The sequence below is a fragment of the Triticum urartu genome, chromosome 6A (genome assembly GCF_056163025.1).
Source record: "Triticum urartu cultivar PI428250 chromosome 6A, HENAU_Tu73, whole genome shotgun sequence".
Lineage (NCBI taxonomy): Eukaryota > Viridiplantae > Streptophyta > Magnoliopsida > Poales > Poaceae > Triticum > Triticum urartu.
In genome coordinates, this window is record NC_141878.1 from 71,482,682 (window position 1) to 71,501,095 (window position 18,414).

General features: G+C 46.7%; 1 protein-coding gene and 1 pseudogene across 1 annotated transcript; one reads left to right on the top strand and one right to left on the bottom strand.

The window, feature by feature from the left end:
* Nucleotides 1-10,235, top strand: part of LOC147964013 (uncharacterized) — a 29,323-nt pseudogene extending 19,088 nt beyond the window's left edge.
* A 1,242-nt stretch (nucleotides 10,236-11,477) lies between these two features.
* On the bottom strand, nucleotides 11,478-13,136 carry LOC147964014 (uncharacterized). Its single transcript, XM_087529793.1, has one exon. It carries the CDS (start codon nucleotides 13,134-13,136, stop codon nucleotides 11,478-11,480), a length of 1,659 nt encoding a protein of 552 aa, XP_087385919.1.
* Nucleotides 13,137-18,414: the final 5,278 nt, after the last annotated feature.

Here is an 18,414-nt window from a genome sequence, read left to right on the forward strand (position 1 = left end):
GACTAAGGGGTTGGTCACGGGATGATGTGTTATGGAACGAGTAAAGAGACTTTCCATAACGAGATTGAACAAGGTATCGGTATACCGACGATCGTATCTCGGGCAAGTGCTATACCGGTAGACAAAGGGAATTGTATACGGGATTGATTGAATCCTCGACATCGTGGTTCATCCGAGGAGATCATCGTGGAACATGTGGGAGCCAACATGGGTATCCAGATCCCGCTGTTGGTTATTGGCTGGAGAGATTCCTCGGTCATGTCTGCATGATTCCCGAACCCGTAGGGTCTACACACTTAAGGTTCAATGACGCTAGGGTTATAGGGAAAGTTTGTACGTGGTTACCGAATGTTGTTCAGAGTCCCGGATGAGATCCTGGACGTAACGAGGAGTTCCGGAATGTTCCGGAGACAAAGATTTATATATGGGAAGTCCTTATTCGGTCGCCGGAAGTGTTCAGGGGTTTATCGGTATTGTACCAGGACCACCGAAAGGGTTCCGGGGGTCCACCGGGAGGGTCCACCTACCCCAGAGGGCCCTATGGTCTGAATATGGAGGGGAACCAGCCCCTTGGTGGGCTGGCTGCCAAACCCCCTAGGTCCCATGCGCCTAGGGTTTGGGGAACCCTAAAGGAGGCGCCCCCTTGGCTTGGGGGGCAAGCCTCCCCCCTTGGCCGCCACCCCCCTCTAGATCCATCTAGAAGGGGCCAGCCCCCCTCTTCCTTGCCCCTATAAATAGAGGGGAGGTGGGAGGGCAGCCGCACCACATCCAAGGCGCAGCCCTCCCCCTCCCCAACACCTCCTCCTCCTCCCACGACGCTTGGCGAAGCCCTGCTGGAGTACCACGCTGTTCCAACACCACCACGCCGTCGTGCTACTGCTAGACAGAGTCTTCCCCAACCTCTCCCTCTCTCCTTGCGGGATCAAGGCATGGGAGACGTCACCGGGCTGCACGTGTGTTGAACGCGGAGGCACCGTTGTTCGGCGCTTAGATCGGAATCTACCGCGGTCTGAATCGCCACGAGTACGACTCCCTCATCCTCGTTCTTGTAACACTTCCGTGTCACGATCTTCAAGGGTATGAAGATGCACTCCCTCTCTCTCTCTCTCGTTGCTAGTTTCTTCATAGATTGATCTTGGTGATGCGTACAAAATTTTAAATTTCTGCAACGATCCCCAACGATGGCATCATGAGCTAGGTCTATGCGTAGTTTCTATGCACGAGTAGAACACAAATTGTTGTGGGCGTCGATTTTGCCAATTTACTTGCCGTTACTAGTCTTATCTTGATTCGGCGACATCGTGGGATGAAGCGGCCCGGACTGACCTTACACGTACGCTTACGTGAGACAGGTTCCACCGACTGACATGCACTAGTTGCATAAGGTGGCTAGCGGGTGTCTGTCTCTCCCACTTTAGTTGGATCGGATTCGATGAAAAAGGTCCTTATGAAGGGTAAATATAAATTGGCATATCACGTTGTGGTTTTGGCGTAGGTAAGAAACGTTCTTGCTAAGAAACCTATAGCAGCCACGTAAAAATTTGCAACAACAATTAGAGGACGTCTAACTTGTTTTTGCAGCATATGTCGTGTTATATGATATGGCCAAAAGGATATGATGAATGATAAATGTGATGTATGAGATTGATCATGTTCTTGTAATAGGAATCACGACTTGCATGTCGATGAGTATGACAACTGGCATGAGCCATAGGAGTTGTCTTAATTTATTTATGACCTGCGTGTCAACATAAACGTCATGTAATTACTTTACTTTATTGCTAAACCGTTAGCCATAGTAGTAGAAGTAATAGTTGACGAGACAACTTCATGAAGACACGATGATGGAGATCATGATGATGGAGATCATGGTGTCATGCCGGTGACGATGATGATCATGGCGCCCCGAAGATGGAGATCGAAAGGAGCAAAATGATATTGGCCATATCATGTCACTATTTGATGGCATGTTATGTTTATCATGTTTTTACATCTTATTTGCTTAGAACGACGGTGGCATAAATAAGATGATCCCTCATTAAAATATCAAGAATTGTGTTCCCCCTAACTGTGCACCGTTGCTAAGGTCCATTGTTTCGACGCACCACATGATGATCGGGTGTGATAGGTTCTAATGTTCGCATACAACGGGTGTAAGCTAGATTTATACACACAATACATTTAGGTTGACTTGAAGAGCCTAGCATGTACAGACATGGCCTCGGAACACAGAAGACCGAAAGGTCGAACACCAGTCGTATAGAAGATACGATCAACATGAAGATGTTCACCGATGATGACTAGTCCGTCTCACGTGATGATCGGACACGGCCTAGTTGACTCGGATCATGTATCACTTAGATGACTAGAGGGATGTCTATCTGAGTGGGAGTTCATAAAATAATTTGATTAGATGAACTTAATTATCATGAACATAGTATAAAATCTTTGCAATATGTCTTGTAGATCAAATGGCCCACGCTAATGTTGCCCTCAACTTCAACGCGTTCCTAAAGAAAACCAAGCTGAAAGACGATGGCAGCAACTACACGGACTGGGTCCGTAACCTAAGGATTATCCTCATAGCTGCCAAGAAAGCATATGTTCTTGATGCACCGCTAGGTGAAGCACCCGTTTTCCCAGCAACTCAAGCCGTTATGAACGCCTGGCAGTCGCGTAGTGATGATTAGTCCCTGGTTCAGTGCGGCATGCTTTACAGCTTAGAACCGGGGCTCCAAAAGCGTTTTGAGCAACACGGAGCATATGAGATGTTCCAAGAACTGAAAATGGTTTTCCAAGCTCACGCCTAGGTCGAGAGATATGAAGTCTCCGACAAGTTCTACAGTTGTAAGATGGAGGAGAATAGTTCCGTCGGCGAGTACATACTCAAAATGTCTGGGTTGCACAACCGCTTGTCTCAGCTGAGAGTTAATCTCTCCGATGATGCGGTCGTTGACAGAATCCTTCAGTCGCTCCCACCTAGCTACAAGAGCTTTGTGATGAACTTCAATATGCAAGGGATGGAAAAGACCATTCCTGAGGTATATTCAATGCTGAAATCAGCAGAGGTGGAGATCAAAAAGGAACATCAAGTGTTGATGGTGAATAAAACCACTAAATTCAAGAAAGGCAAGGGTAAGAAGAACTTCAAGAAGGATGGCAAGGGAGTTGCCGCGCCTGGTAAGCCAGTTGCCTGGAAGAAGACAAAGCATGGACCCAAGCCTGAGACTGAGTTCTTTTATTGCAAGGGAAACAGTCACTGGAAGCGGAACTGCCCCAAGTACTTAGCGGATAAGAAGGCCGGCAATACCAAAGGTATATGTGATATACATGTTATTGATGTGTACCTAACCAGCGCTCGTAGTAGCTCCTGGGTATTTGATACCGGTGCGGTTGCTCATATTTGTAACTCAAAACAGGAGCTGCAGAATAAGAATAAGCGGAGACTGGCGAAGGACGAGGTGACGAAGCGCGTCGGGAATGGTTCCAAGGTCGATGTGATCGCCGTCGGCATGCTGCCTCTACATTTACCTACGGGATTAGTTTTAAACCTTAATAATTGTTATTTAGTACCAGCTTTGAGCATGAACATTGTATCTAGATCTCGTTTAATGCGAGATGGCTACTCATTTAAATCCGAGAATAATGGTTGTTCCATTTATATGAGAGATATGTTTTATGGTCATGCCCCGTTGGTCAATGGTTTATTCTTGTTTAATCTTGAACGTGATGTTACACATATTCATAGTGTGAATGCCAAAAAATGTAAGGTTGATAATGATAGTCCCACATACTTGTGGCACTGCCGCCTTGGTCACATTGGTGTCAAACGCATGAAGAAACTCCATGCAGATGGACTTTTGGAGTCTCTTGATTATGAATCATTTGACACGTGCGAACCATGCCTCATGGGCAAAATGACCAAGACTCCGTTCTCCGGAACAATGGAGCGAGCAACCAACTTATTGGAAATCATACATACTGATGTGTGCGGTCTAATGAGCGTTGAGGCTCGCGGTGGTTATCGCTATGTTCTCACCCTCACGGATGACTTAAGTAGATATGGGTATGTCTACTTAATGAAACACAAGTCTGAGACCTTTGAAAAGTTCAAGGAATTTCAGAGTGAGGTTGAGAATCAACGTGACAGGAAAATCAAGTTCTTACGATCAGATCGTGGGGGAGAATATTTGAGTCACGAATTTGGCACGCACTTAAGGAAATGTGGAATTGTTTCACAACTCACGCCACCTGGAACACCTCAGCGTAATGGTGTGTCCGAACGTCATAATCACATTCTATTGGATATGGTGTGATCTATGATGTCTCTTACCGATCTACCGCTATCATTTTGCGGTTATGCTTTAGAGACTGCCACATTCACTTTAAATAGGGCTCCGTCGAAATCCGTTGAGACGACACCGTATGAATTATGGTTTGGGAAGAAACCCAAACTGTCGTTTCTAAAAGTTTAGGGATGCGATGCTTATGTCAAGAAACTTCAACCTGAAAAGCTCGAACCCAAGTCGGAAAAATGTGTCTTCATAGGATACCCTAAGGAAACTATTGGGTATACCTTCTACCTCAGATCCGAAGGCAAGATCTTTGTTGCGAAGAATGGATCCTTTCTAGAGAAAGAGTTTCTCTCGAAAGAAGTAAGTGGGAGGAAAGTAGAACTTGATGAGGTACTACCTCTTGAACCGGAAAGTGGCGCAGCTCAAGAAAATGTTTTTGTGGTGCCTGCACCGACTAGAGAGGAAGTTAATGATGATGATCATGAAACTTCGGATCAAGTTGCTACTGAACTTCGTAGGTCCACAAGGACACATTCCGCACCAGAGTGGTACGGAAACCCTGTCCTAGAAATCATGTTGTTAGACAACGGTGAACCTTCGAGCTATGAAGAAGCGACGGCGGGCCCGGATTCCGACAAATGGCTAGAAGCCATGAAATCCGAGATAGGATCCATGTATGAAAACGAAGTATGGACTTTGACTGACTTGCCCGATGATCGGCGAGCCATAGAAAATAAATGGATCTTTAAGAAGAAGACAGACGCTGATGGTAATGTGACCATCTATAAGGCACGGCTTGTCGCTAAGGGTTATCGACAAGTTCAAGGGGTTGACTACGATGAGACTTTCTCACCCGTAGCGAAGCTGAAGTCCGTCCGAATCATGTTAGAAATTGCCGCATTCTATGATTATGAGATATGGCAAATGGACGTCAAAACGACATTCCTTAATGGTTTCCTTAAGGAAGAATTGCATATGATGCAGCCAGAAGGTTTTGTCGATCCTAAGAATGCTGACAAGGTGTGCAAGCTCCAACGCTCAATCTATGGGCTGGTGCAAGCATCTCAGAGTTGGAACATTCGATTTGATGAGATGATCAAATCGTTTGGGTTTACGCAGACTTATGGAGAAGCCCGTGTTTACAAGAAAGTGAGTGGGAGCTCTGTAGCATTTCTCATATTATATGTGGATGACATATTATTGATGGGAAATGATATAGAACTCTTGGAAAGCATAAAGGCCTACTTGAATAAGTGTTTTTCAATGAAGGACCTTGGAGAAGCTGCTTATATATTAGGCATCAAGATCTATAAAGATAGATCAAGACGCCTCATTGGTCTTTCACAAAGCACGTACCTTGATAAGATATTGAAGAAGTCCAATATGGATCAGTCCAAGAAGGGGTTCTTGCCTGTATTGCAAGGTGTGAGATTGAGCACGGCTCAATGCCCGACCACGGTAGAAGATAGAGAAAAGGTGAGTGTCATCCCCTATGCCTTGGCCATAGGGTCTATTATGTATGCCATGCTGTGTACCGGACCTGATGTAAACCTTGCCGTAAGTTTGGTAGGAAGGTACCAAAGTAATCCCGGCATAGAACATTGGACAACGGTCAAGAATATCCTGAAGTACCTGAAAAGGACTAAGGATATGTTTCTCGTTTATGGAGGTGATGAAGAGCACGTCATAAAGGGTTACGTCGATGCTAGCTTCAACACAGATCTGGATGACTCCAAGTCACAAACCGGATACGTGTATATTTTGAATGGTGGGGCAGTCAGCTGGTGTAGTTGCAAGCAAAGCGTCATGGCGGGATATACATGTGAAGCGGAGTACATGGCAGCCTCGGAGGCAACACATGAAGCAATCTGGATGAAGGAGTTCATTACCAACCTAGGAGTTATTCCCAATGCGTCGGGCCCAATGACTCTCTTCTGTGACAACACTGGAGCTATTGCCCTTGCCAAGGAGCCCAGGTTTCACAAGAAGACCAGGCATATCAAGCGTCGGTTCAACTCCATTCGTGAAAATGTTCAAGATGGAGACATAGATATTTGTAAAGTGCATACAGACTTGAATGTCGCAGATCCGTTGACTAAACCTCTTCCACGAGCAAAACATGATCAACACCAGAACTCTATGGGTGTTCGATTCATCACAATGTAACTAGGTTATTGACTCTAGTGCAAGTGGGAGACTGTTGGAAATATGCCCTAGAGGCAATAATAAAATGGTTATTATTATATTTCATTGTTCATGATAATTGTCTATTGTTCATGATATAATTGTGTTATCCGGAAATCGTAATACATGTGTGAATACATAGACCACAACATGTCCCTAGTGAGCCTCTAGTTGACTAGCGCGTTGATCAATAGATGGTTACGGTTTCCTAACCATGGACATTGGATGTCATTGATAACGGGATCACATCATTAGGAGAATGATGTGATGGACAAGACCCAATCCTAAGCATAGCACAAGATAGTGTAGTTCGTCTGCTAAAGCTTTTCTAATGTCAAGTATCTTTTCCTTAGACCATGAGATTGTGCAACTCCCGGATACCGTAGGAATGCTTTGGGTGTGCCAAACATCACAACGTAACTGGGCGGCTATAAAGGTACACTATGGGTATCCTCGAAAGTATCTGTTGGGTTGGCACGAATCGAGACTGGGATTTGTCACTCCGTATGACGGAGAGGTATCTCTGGGCCCACTCAGTAAGACATCATCGTAATGAGCTCAATGTGACTAAGGGGTTGGTCACGGGATGATGTGTTACAGAACGAGTAAAGAGACTTGCCATAACGAGATTGAACAAGGTATCGGTATACCGACGATCGTATCTCGGGCAAGTGTTATACCGGTAGACAAAGGGAATTGTATACGGGATTGATTGAATCCTCGACATCGTGGTTCATCCGAGGAGATCATCGTGGAACATGTGGGAGCCAACATGGGTATCCAGATCCCGCTGTTGGTTATTGGCTGGAGAGATGCCTCGGTCATGTCTGCATGATTCCCGAACCCGTAGGGTCTACACACTTAAGGTTCGATGACGCTAGGGTTATAGGGAAAGTTTGTACGTGGTTACCGAATGTTGTTCGGAGTCCCGGATAAGATCCTGGACGTAACGAGGAGTTTCGGAATGGTCCGGAGACAAAGATATATATATATGGGAAGTCCTTATTCGGTCGCCGGAAGTGTTCAGGGGTTTATCGCTATTGTACCGGGACCACGGAAAGGGTTCCGGGGGTCCACCGGGAGGGTCCACCTGCCCCGGAGGGCCCTATGGGATGAATATGGAGGGGAACCAGCCCCTTGGTGGGCTGGGCGCCAAACCCCCTAGGGCCCATGTGCCTAGGGTTTGGGGAACCCTAAAGGGGGCACCCCCCTTGGCTTGGGGGGCAAGCCTCCCCCCTTGGCCGCCGTCCCCCTTTAGATCCATCTAGAAGGGGCCGCCCCCCTCTCCCTTGCCCCTATAAATAGAGGGAAGGTGGGAGGGCAGACTCACCACATCCAAGGCACAGCCCTTCCCCTCCCCAACACCTCCTCCTCCTTCCGCGACGCTTGGCGAAGCCCTGCCGAAGTACCACGCTGTTCCAACACCACCACGCTGTCGTGCTGCTGCTGGATGGAGTCTTCCCCAACCTCTCCCTCTCTCCTTGCGGGATCAAGGCGTGGGAGACGTCACCGGGTTGCACGTGTGTTGAACGCGGAGGCGCCGTTGTTCGGCGCTTGGATCAGAATCTACCGCGATCTGAATCGCCATGAGTACGACTCCCTCATCCGTGTTCTTGTAACGCTTCCGTCTCACGATCTGCAAGGGTATGAAGATGCACTCCCCTCTCTCTCTCTCGTTGCTAGTTTCTCCATAGATTGATCTTGGTGATGCGTAGAAAATTTTAAATTTCTGCAACGATCCCCAACAAAGTGTTGGTCCGAACCAGAGCCACTTGCGGTGCCACCTCGGGGAAACTTGAGGGCTGGTTTTAGCTGTACATAGTGTTCATCCGGTGTTGCCCTGAGAACGAGATATGTGCAGCTCCTATCAGGATGTCGGCGCCACTTGCTGGTCTTGTTTTACCATTGTTGAAATGTCTTGTAACCGGGATTCCGAGTCTGGTCGGGTCTTCCTGGGAGAAGGAATATCCTTCGTTGACCGTGAGAGCTTCTGATGGGCTAAGTTGGGACACCCTTGTAGGGTTTTGAACTTTCAAAAGCTGTGCCCGCATTTATGGGTAGATGGGAATTTGTTAATATCCGATTGTAGAGAACCTGGCACTTAACTTAATTAAAATGCATCAACCGCGTGTGTAGCCGTGATGATCTCTTTTCGGCGGAGTCCGGGAAGTGAACACGGTTCTTGTGTTATGCTTGAACGTAAGTAGTTTCAGGATCACTTCTTGATCACTTCTAGTTCACGACCGTGCTTTGCTTCTCTTCTCGCTCTTATTTGCGTATGTTAGCCACCATATGTGCTTAGTGCTTGCTGCAGCTCCACCTCACTACCATTTTTCCTACCCATAAGCTTAAATAGTCTTGATCTCGCGGGTGTGAGATTGCTGAGTCCTCGTGACTCACAGATACTTCCAAACAGTTTGCAGGTGCCGATGATACCAGTGCAGGTGACGTAACTGAGCTCAAGTGGGAACTCGATGAAGATCGTGTTCATTGTGTTGTTTCGTTTCCTGTTGGTCAGTAGTGGAGCCCAGTCGGGGCGATCGGGGATCTAGCATTTGGGGCTGTCTTCTTTTGTTTTGGTTCCGTAGTCGGACCTTGATTGTATTCTGGATGATGTATGTTTAACTTGTATCTGTGTGAAGTGGCGATTGTAAGCCAACTCTTTATCCCTTTCTTATTCAGTACATGGGATGTGTAAAGATTACCCCTCTTGCGACATGCCTACCATACGGTTATGCCTCTAAGTCGTGCCCCGACACGTGGGAGTTATAGCCGCATCGTGGGTGTTACAATAGCTTTGTGCTGGACTTGGGTGTAGTTGTTGGGTTTTACATCAACTGCAACAGAACTCTGGTTACCTGGTAATATTTGATACCTCAACAGCAGCCATTGTGATCTCAGGATTTCTGGGTGGCAGCTCTAGAGTATGACCTACATTCCTTTAAGGACAATATAGATGTAGCTGGAAGTCTAGAACTTCTTCCTTGGGGATGAATGTTTGAATCTCATTCTGTTCTTTTGCTACTAACCTACACCTTTTGACACGTTCTTCTGCAATTCTATTTTTGTAGGATGAAACATTGCATCTGATAGGTCCATCTCGTGGCCTTGTTGTATTTGATGGCCTCTACTTTGACATTGACGTGAAGGTGAGACTTGGTGACCAACAAGAAGATGACCTGGATTTCTGCCAAGGGACCATAGAATACAACAAAATATATTCTAATCCCCTCTCATCTCGGATAAGCTGTCCTCTGAGTTTGGTACCCTCGAGTTGAATTATGCACCAGTTCGGGGGGGGGGGGGGGGGGGCAATTGAAGTCCGTTGAAATCCAGATTCTGCATGATTCATCTGATTTTCCAGCTTCTACTGAAAGTGAGGAAGAGAAAAAAGGTTTTGATGGCAAAATTTATGGAAAAATCTCAGCGCGCTGTACCAGCATTTCAGAGGAGATTGTACTATTTGACAATGATGCATCTGGCGCCATGTTCACATTTGGAGATGATGGTGTGCTCGAGCTTTCTCGTCGTGCCCTATCCGTGTCTATTCGGGTCGCTCTTGTGGTTATAGTTGAAACCTGGGGTGGTGGTGATGATGGTGAAGTGTCTGGCATGAGCAGAGTAGCCACAAAGTTGTCTTTTGACTTCTTGCCTCTTCTTTGTGGTGAAGGATGGGTGGTTGTTTCCTGTGCTGGTTACACGATGCAAATCAAGGTTGTCTGGGCAGCTTTATATATTTCAAAGGTGGATCCTTAGCCGTAGGCATGGTGTTTGAAAGTTGGTAGCATGGATGACTCAGAACTGATCTAACCTAGTGAAGTGCATTTGTCTATTGCCAGTTATAAGGGTGGCCTCTGCTTCTAGTGGTTAGCCCCTGTCGCGTGGTTCTGAGACGGTTATTGTGAGTACCGCATCTCTATTTATCAGGATGATGAACCCTTTGCGATTATTTTGCTGTCAGCATGATATGCATTTATTTTGAGACGTCGTCTTATGGTTGTAAGATAGTTACTTTGCAACCTGCCATTATTAGCTGTAAGATGGTTATTGTTCGTAAGCACTTTTTATTGCAAAGAAGATGGCTCCTGTTGTATGCTCGTACTACCAGGATGTGGGTTATGTGGTCATTCTTGTGGGGAGTCATTGTGTTGTGCTTTATTTTGTTATATACTACCTCCGTACCTAAATATATATTACATTTTGGAAGACTCCCTGTTGTTCTTTGTGACCTTTGGGCTTCGAATGTGTATTGATTTGCGTCATTTGATGGATCATTATATATTCAAATACTAAAATTTTCACGTAATAATACTTGAACTTGCACATTTGGGGCTGCCATTCTGTTGTGCTTAGCTAGTATCCAGCCCAGGCTTAGGTACATGCTGCACCGTTTGCCGACAGAGGGCAGTGTATTTATAGATTAGATTGGTTGAATTGTTACAAGGACGTTACATGGCATTACTAATATAAGACGAGAATATGGGTGGCACCGGGGAGGGCGACTAGTTTGCACTACTCTTTTTACCTTGATCGTCAGGCGATTGTGCTGATCAATGTACATTATATACATTCGGTATTCACAGAATTTAGTCCAGCGCTACAAAAAGAATGACTGCAGTTTGAAAACATAAATATGAAATGTCAAAATCATTGTTTAAATGGAGGCAAAATTTTCTCATCGATTAATTAAGCAGAAAAGAGTTGCCTAGTTAATGAACCAAAAAACAGGCGAAAAACATTAGAAATGAGACCACATGGAAACTACTCCCAAAACATGAAACCCTGCTACCACAAACGCAGCTCATGAAACACTACCAATATACCACAACTGCAAGCTATCAGCATAAGGGACAAAACATGACATATGAACCCTAGCGACAACCCCTCGACCAAGATATGGGACACTAGAAAAATCACCATGACAACCAAACCTGTGATCTTCAAGAGACTAAGATCATCCATCAAGCAGGCACACAGACGCCTTCCCTATACCGCCACTTAATCAATCTTTGGATTGAATAAAGCTGACCAAACAACCTTAATCTGCATCGTGTAACCATCACAGGGAACAACCGCGCGCCCTTCGCCATAGACAAGAGGCGCGAAGACGAAGGATGACTTTGTGTGCAAGTCACCACCGTCACCATCCCGTGTCTCAACTGTAATCACCAAAGAATCCCCTACCGACACCGCCACGACGCGACGCGAGAGCTCGAGCACACCAACGTCCCCGACTGTGATCGCCGCGCCAGATGCGTTGCTGTCGAACAACACCATCTCCTCCGGCATCTCGGTTGTGCGTGCGTGCACCGAGATCTTCCTATACAGTCCGTCGTCAACAACACGAAGATCCTTCTTCTGGTTTCCGTCCTTGGTAGAATTCTTCAGGATCCGGATCTCGACGGTGGACTCGATAGCGCCCCGGACCGCCATGTAGCGCAGCTCGACGGCGCCGAGCGGCGACGAGAGACTGTCGGAGATGTGGGTGTGCTGGTTCATGTGTCTGTTGTACTCCATCATGTCTCGGATGAACTCCATGTCATCCTCGACACGACCCGTCTTGAGCCTGAGGTTAAAGTCGAAGAAGAGGAAACCAAAAACCACGAGGCCGCGGGTTGGACCTGTCAGCAACAATGGCTCGCCCTGCGAGGTGATGAGCTGGGGGTCGTCGCGCTCGCGGTGAAAGAGGCAGATCCCCTCATCGTCGAGGGCGTCTCTCACAACGACGGAGCCGTACAGGCTGAGGGGGAAGCTGGCAACGCCGGAGCTGGTCACCTTGATGGAGAGGACATTGGCCGATCGCTCGAGGGGTGCCCCGATGGCGTGGGTGTGGCGACCGGGCTGGAGCGGCGACTCCTCCTCCGTGTCGAAGTCGATCGGCGGCGAGAAGAACTGGTAGTCCACACGGCCTCCGTGATTCACGTCGTGTCCTTCCAGTCGCGCGGAGAGGAAATTGTCGCGGATTTTGGAGGATGGTGGTGGTTGCTCAGCTTTGTCTCCGGGCTCCCACAGGAGGAGCACCTCCTCCTCGGTCTCCGCCTGCATCTTCAGCTTCGCCATTGGCACACCTGACAAGTCCGCCACCATCGATTTGAGGTCGAACGTCTCCATGTGAAAAGGGGCCACAAGGCCACCAACGGCAGCTGCCACGGCCGCCGCCGTGTCGTTCCTCAAAACAGGCGTATTTGGACCCGCCGGCAGCTGGAGGCTGGGTTGTTGATCCTCCTCGACGCCATCATCGTTCGGATCAATCTGCCCGGCCTCCTCTCCCGCCATGATGTCCTTCACGATCTGATCGACGCTCGAGTCCACGAGCGTCCGGCGGCCGCCGTCCAGCGCCGTCTTCTCCTCGAAGAGCCGGAGGCGCTCTACGTGGCCTCTCAGCTCCAGCAAGGTCTCGCTCCGTCCAGAACAAAGCTCTTTGGACGGAGTGTTCCAAAGGCCAAGCTTCTCGACGATTTCCTCCAGGTAGGTCCGCCAGCCTCGGAGCTCCGCCAGCAGCTGCGCCTTGCCGTGGATGCTCTCGTCGAGAAGGAAGGCATGCCCCGGGGCGACGCCGGCCGGCCGCTCGTCTGCCACGCCGACGCGGTCGCAGAGGGAGTCTGTGGTACGCATTATCCACGACATAAAGCTCCCGTCGCCGCTGGCGGTCGCCATTAATACCTTCTCTCGGCGGTAATGATCAACGGCGAGTTTTCGGGGATGCTCAGCGCGAGCACCACCTTTTATATTGATCATCGGAATCGGTCGGTACGAGTCCCAACCCAACACAAACACGATGCCGATTGCCGACTCGAAGTCTTAAAGAATAAAGAGGGCAACGTACCAGGGGATCCCGAGGGACGGCGGCAACGACGACTTCGGGGATGGTGCGGCCAGGGCGGGCGACGCCGTCATGGCCTCCACGGAACAGGGCAGACAACCCCAGCATGCACAACCCGCTGCTGCGGCTCGAGCGCATGGGTTGCGGTTGGGCCGACGTGATCTTCGAGTTAGGGTTGGTCGTGGAGGATGACACCAGGCTGGAGAGGTAGGCCTGGCTGACCCTCGCAGAGGAGAAGGATGGCAAGTCGCCGCCGGTGGCATTTAGGCAATGAAGGCCAACCCCGCCATCCCCGATCGAGGTGCTCTGCCGGTACCGGGACTCCTCGGAGCTTCGAGCCCGGATTTGCGAGGAGACCCACGGCGTCGACGCGCGCAAGGTTGGTATTCCCGCGCAAGATTGATTTTCAGTTCTTTATTACTCATTTCAATTTATATAGTTGGTTGGACGGTGTTGCAATTGTAATGACTGCAAATCTGAATTATACCATACTACGATACTTAGGGCCTGTTCGGAGTCTCGCCCCTCCAGGAGCGGGATAGCTTCAGCTGAAAATAGAGGAGCGGGGAAACACCCGCTCCGCAGATCCTCGTATTTTTGGGAGCCGGTGGACTACCGAACATGGTCTTATATTTATCAGTTTTACTAGAACTCATCTAGATGAGATTTAATTTGGTCTCATTCATCTTTTATAGCCATTGAATGTGATGCTATAAGATGCGTGTGTGCTGACATGGGTTGTATCCATTTTTGTATTTTAGGTGAATGAGACCAAATTACGTCTCATCTAGATGAGTTCTAGGTACTCCCTATATTTATATATGGAAGTTTATGTTAAAATATTCTCAAGAACATGGCATATAATTAAGAAGTGTTTTAAGCATGCCAGAATGTGGTCATCTGAAATCAAGAGAAACCTATACCTAGCGATAAATAGGAAGCTATGAAATAATGTGAATTATTTCTCAAAGTGATGCCTTTGTACGGTCATCGTAGTTTAAGTATGTGCTTTTAAGAACATATACTACTATATAATAGCGATGTCATGATTCTGCATCATTAGCAAGATCTGGTGATATTTCATACTTACATCTTTGCTGGAATCATTTCTCTTGTATTCAGTTATACAGAATTGGTCAACTATAATCAACCTTTGTGGTATGAAGTTGCAATATGATATCTCAGTTGATCATGATAAAAAATTGTTATACATATAATGCGTGGCCATTTTTCGGAAAACGGCAAATCTTTCTATCTGCGTTGGACTATTTGGTCAATATGTATTGACTATACGCTTTGGTGTTGCAAAGTTTAGCTCAGATTCAGAAGAAGACTAAAGCGATTGGAATGATTAGCACTACATATGGTATAAAAACTACAAATATAAAACCAAAAAAAGGTAGCCTGGTTTTCTTCTAATGAGAGGAAGTATTATCAGGTGACTTGAAAAAAATTAAGAAACTTAATATTGAGATGAAAGCTTGGTCAAGGTAATTTATAAATAAATTGAAGCCTTCTTAAGTAACTCATGTATTCACCCCAAACAACAAGATGACTTTATTGTAGTGGCTTACCTCCATGCCCCCTGATATTCCGCATGAGCCCCCTCCCCCCCCCCCCTCCCGCGTCGCCTCCGCACAGTGACCGGGGAACCCTAACCCGTCCCCGCCTCCCCCACCGCCGCCCCGGAGCTCGACCGGGCAAAGCCCGATTAGAGCTGGCAGCGGCAGGGCCTTCTCGTTCCCTCGTTGATAGGGGTTGGCACGGCGGGGGCATCTCCGACCTAGGTACGGACGATGTGCTTCTGCCAGGCTTCGGGCGGCGTGGTTGGTGGCGGGGTGCGCGATGGCAGCTATGGCGGCGGGATGCCCCGATAGATCTGCTTGGTGGCTGCTTCTCGTGGCGCGGTGGGTGAGGCGCGCCTGATCGCGGCGGCCGACTTTGGCCGACAGGCGGCGCGGGCCTCAACGGCTTCGGCGGGCTGCCACTGCTCCATCCTTTGGCTGGCGTGGTGGCTGGCCCCGGTGGGCTAACGAGCTGCTCGGCTCCGGCTCGTTATCATTAAGCTCATTATCGTTTAGCTCATTATCATTAAGCTCGGTAATATTAACGAGCGAAAACGTCTGTTCAGCTCGGCTTGTTATGGGCTCGTCATGCTCGTGAGTGTTCACGAGTGCTCGTTAAGATAATAAACAACATAGAAGAATCCCATGATCCCATAAAAGATTCACAATGGAATAAATTAAACAAGGACGTAAAGGTAATAAACAACATAGAAGAATCCCATGATCCCATAAAAAATTCACGACGGCATAAATTAAACAAGGATGTTTGGTTCCCGTCGGCTGGCTCATGGTTGACTCTAGGGTCTGCTGACGGCTAGCTCCTAGGTCTAGGAGAAATGCTGAAGTGGCCTGGGGTGCTGGGCCCCTAGGCTGGGCTAACTAGCAACTTTTTTGTTAATGGGCTGATCTGAACTATGGATCTCATGTCAAACTTTTGAAAATTAGCGAGCTAAACGAGTTAGCTCACGAAACTCATTTGCTCGCTCATTAAACTCGTTAATCTTAATGAGCAAAAAACATTGTTTGGCTTGGTTCATTAAATAACGAGCATGAGCCGAACTATCGAGCCACTGGTACGCGTCGGTGCTACACAAATGGTTTTAACCCCCTTTCCGCGACGGCATTTGGAACCGTCGCCAAGTGAGTGTGGGCAATAGGGGGTCCTTTCCACACGACCCAGAAACCGTCGGGGATAGGAAGCCAAGATGCATATATAGTACTCTTACTCGTTTGTGCTCGCATTGCCATCGCAATCGGTATTCTGTGGTGCTACGTTTACGATGCACGGTCCATCACAAACGGTTCACTATTATAGAACGTGTATGATAAGCATACAATCACACACAATCGCTTTTCCCAAACCGTATGTGATAACTAATTAAGAAGATTAGCTAATCGTCGTACGAGTGTCGGATAGGATTACGAAACGTCGGACCGTCATAACATCGTCGTACACGACAACTATCGCACACACTATCATGTGGTGCAACATTTACGATGCATACTTCATCAGAAACAGTTCATGGTGGCGAATCGTGTATGATAAGGCAACTATCACAAACGTTTCGTTTGCCCGCACCGTTAGTGATATTGTCTGACATCGCACACGCTTTTCAAACGGCAACTATGTGCATGCTTGCACACATTTCCTCTCTGTGAACCGTGTCGGATTATGGTGTATATCCCAAACGTTTGTGTTTTACCAACCGTGTGTGCCGTAACGATCTAGAGAGCGTAATTTCACCGTAATTTAATTGCTGCTATTTCAAATTGTACCGGATTTGAAGTTGAATATATGCTATAGCTTTATTCATATCCATCAGGTTCAAACTACCAATGCATTATTCGATTCATAGGTACATATGTTTAAGAATTACATAAGAACCAAATAAAGAATGATGAACCACAGTTGTATACTTGTACTATTAAAGACGATGAAGAAAGAGACGAAATATATTCTGGTTGCTGAACAAGGTGAAGCGGAATGCCAATATTGTGCCCTCCTCCATGTAGAAGGCACGCACGACTCTAGTCCAACCCCTTGCGATGGCCGACCGCCCATCCTTCATGGTCTTCATGAAAATTATCTAGATAATCATCGTGTTCTGGTAGAAATACTTTAACCTTTGCATGCCCACCAATCATGTAATTTGAGAGGTAATCTTGAGTAAACTGTTTTGGGAACCACTGCAAAGGAAAAGATTCAGACATTGTCATCTAACACAACTCATTATGGGCAGTAAAAAGAAGGCTGCAGAGTTCTTACTTACCATCCTGCAGTTCGTTGTTGTCTTGTATAAAGTGTAAATAAATAGTTTAATTGCCATCTTTTGACTCATTTTAATCTTTATCAGGTTTCTCACTTGATGCTGGTTCATCGATATCTCATTTCCCCATACGCAGAAAGGGTGGAAGCACGGATCTTTACCAATGACATATGTACCTAAAAGCACCAAGTTAATATTAGAAGCTAAACAACAATTGCACAATGATGTAGTACAACACTCTTTTATAATATCTTATAACATCCAATATATTCACATATTAGATGAATTAACATCTTATACTATGGGCCGGAAGGAGTTTATTGCATTCTTACAAATTATCGGCTGATTAACTGCTCTTGTATCCATGGGTTAGAGTTAGTTTGAGCTAGTTCCGGCTCAAATAGACCTAAAGTATATCCAAACATGAGGGCTATTTTGAGCTAGTTGCATCTAACCCACCCAAAAAAACTATTCAACCCAAGAGGTGCTAATTGGAGCTAGTTCTCCTAGTGCATTTATTGTCAATCTAACCCTGTCATCCAAACACCTCTTTGGATGGAGTTAGTTCAGGGTTAGTCATGAGCGAGAAACTAACTCTAACCTCTAGCTAAGTTGAGTATCCAAACAAGGTTGTGTTGTTGTTGCTGCTTCTGCTGCTCTTCTACGTATATCTAGTTAGACATCATCAGAACATTAAGGTAACACTCTTCCTTGTTGCTATGTAGCCTATGATTTCATATTTAGACATTAAAGTATAGTGCATGTTGCTATGTAGCCTCAGATATATTACATATGACCCTAGTTAACCTAACGATAAATGGGTTACAAATATATTCAGTTAAAAGTCTGATTCATCGATTAGTCCCTTATCAGCCCCCGACCTATATGGTACTAGCTACCGATATCTTGAATAGTGAGTATATATAAGCCATGGGATGAATAACCTCGATGAAAAACAGCAGTCGTTCCCAAAATTGTCCTGTGTAGGTACATCGAGAGGCATGTTAAGCACAACAGGCTAAACATCAATCAAAATTATCCATGGTAGACAAAATAATCTCCAAAAGATACCTTCAGTGTGCAGGTTTAAGCACGCCAGTAAAGCAAAACAAGTGGAAAAGTGTGTTAACTGCAACAAGCCTAACATTTAACAACAAACAAACATAGTCATTCAAACTGGTATTGTGCCGGTCTAAGTATACTAGTTATTGTTAAATAAAAATGGGAAGGCGTGTTAACTACAAGATGCAGCAACCAAATGTAGTCATTCATAGTGGTAT

Excerpts from the sequence above, each read along its gene's own strand:
- LOC147964014 (XM_087529793.1), bottom strand. The coding sequence starts at position 13,136 with ATGGCGACCGCCAGCGGCGACGGGAGCTTTATGTCGTGGATAATGCGT.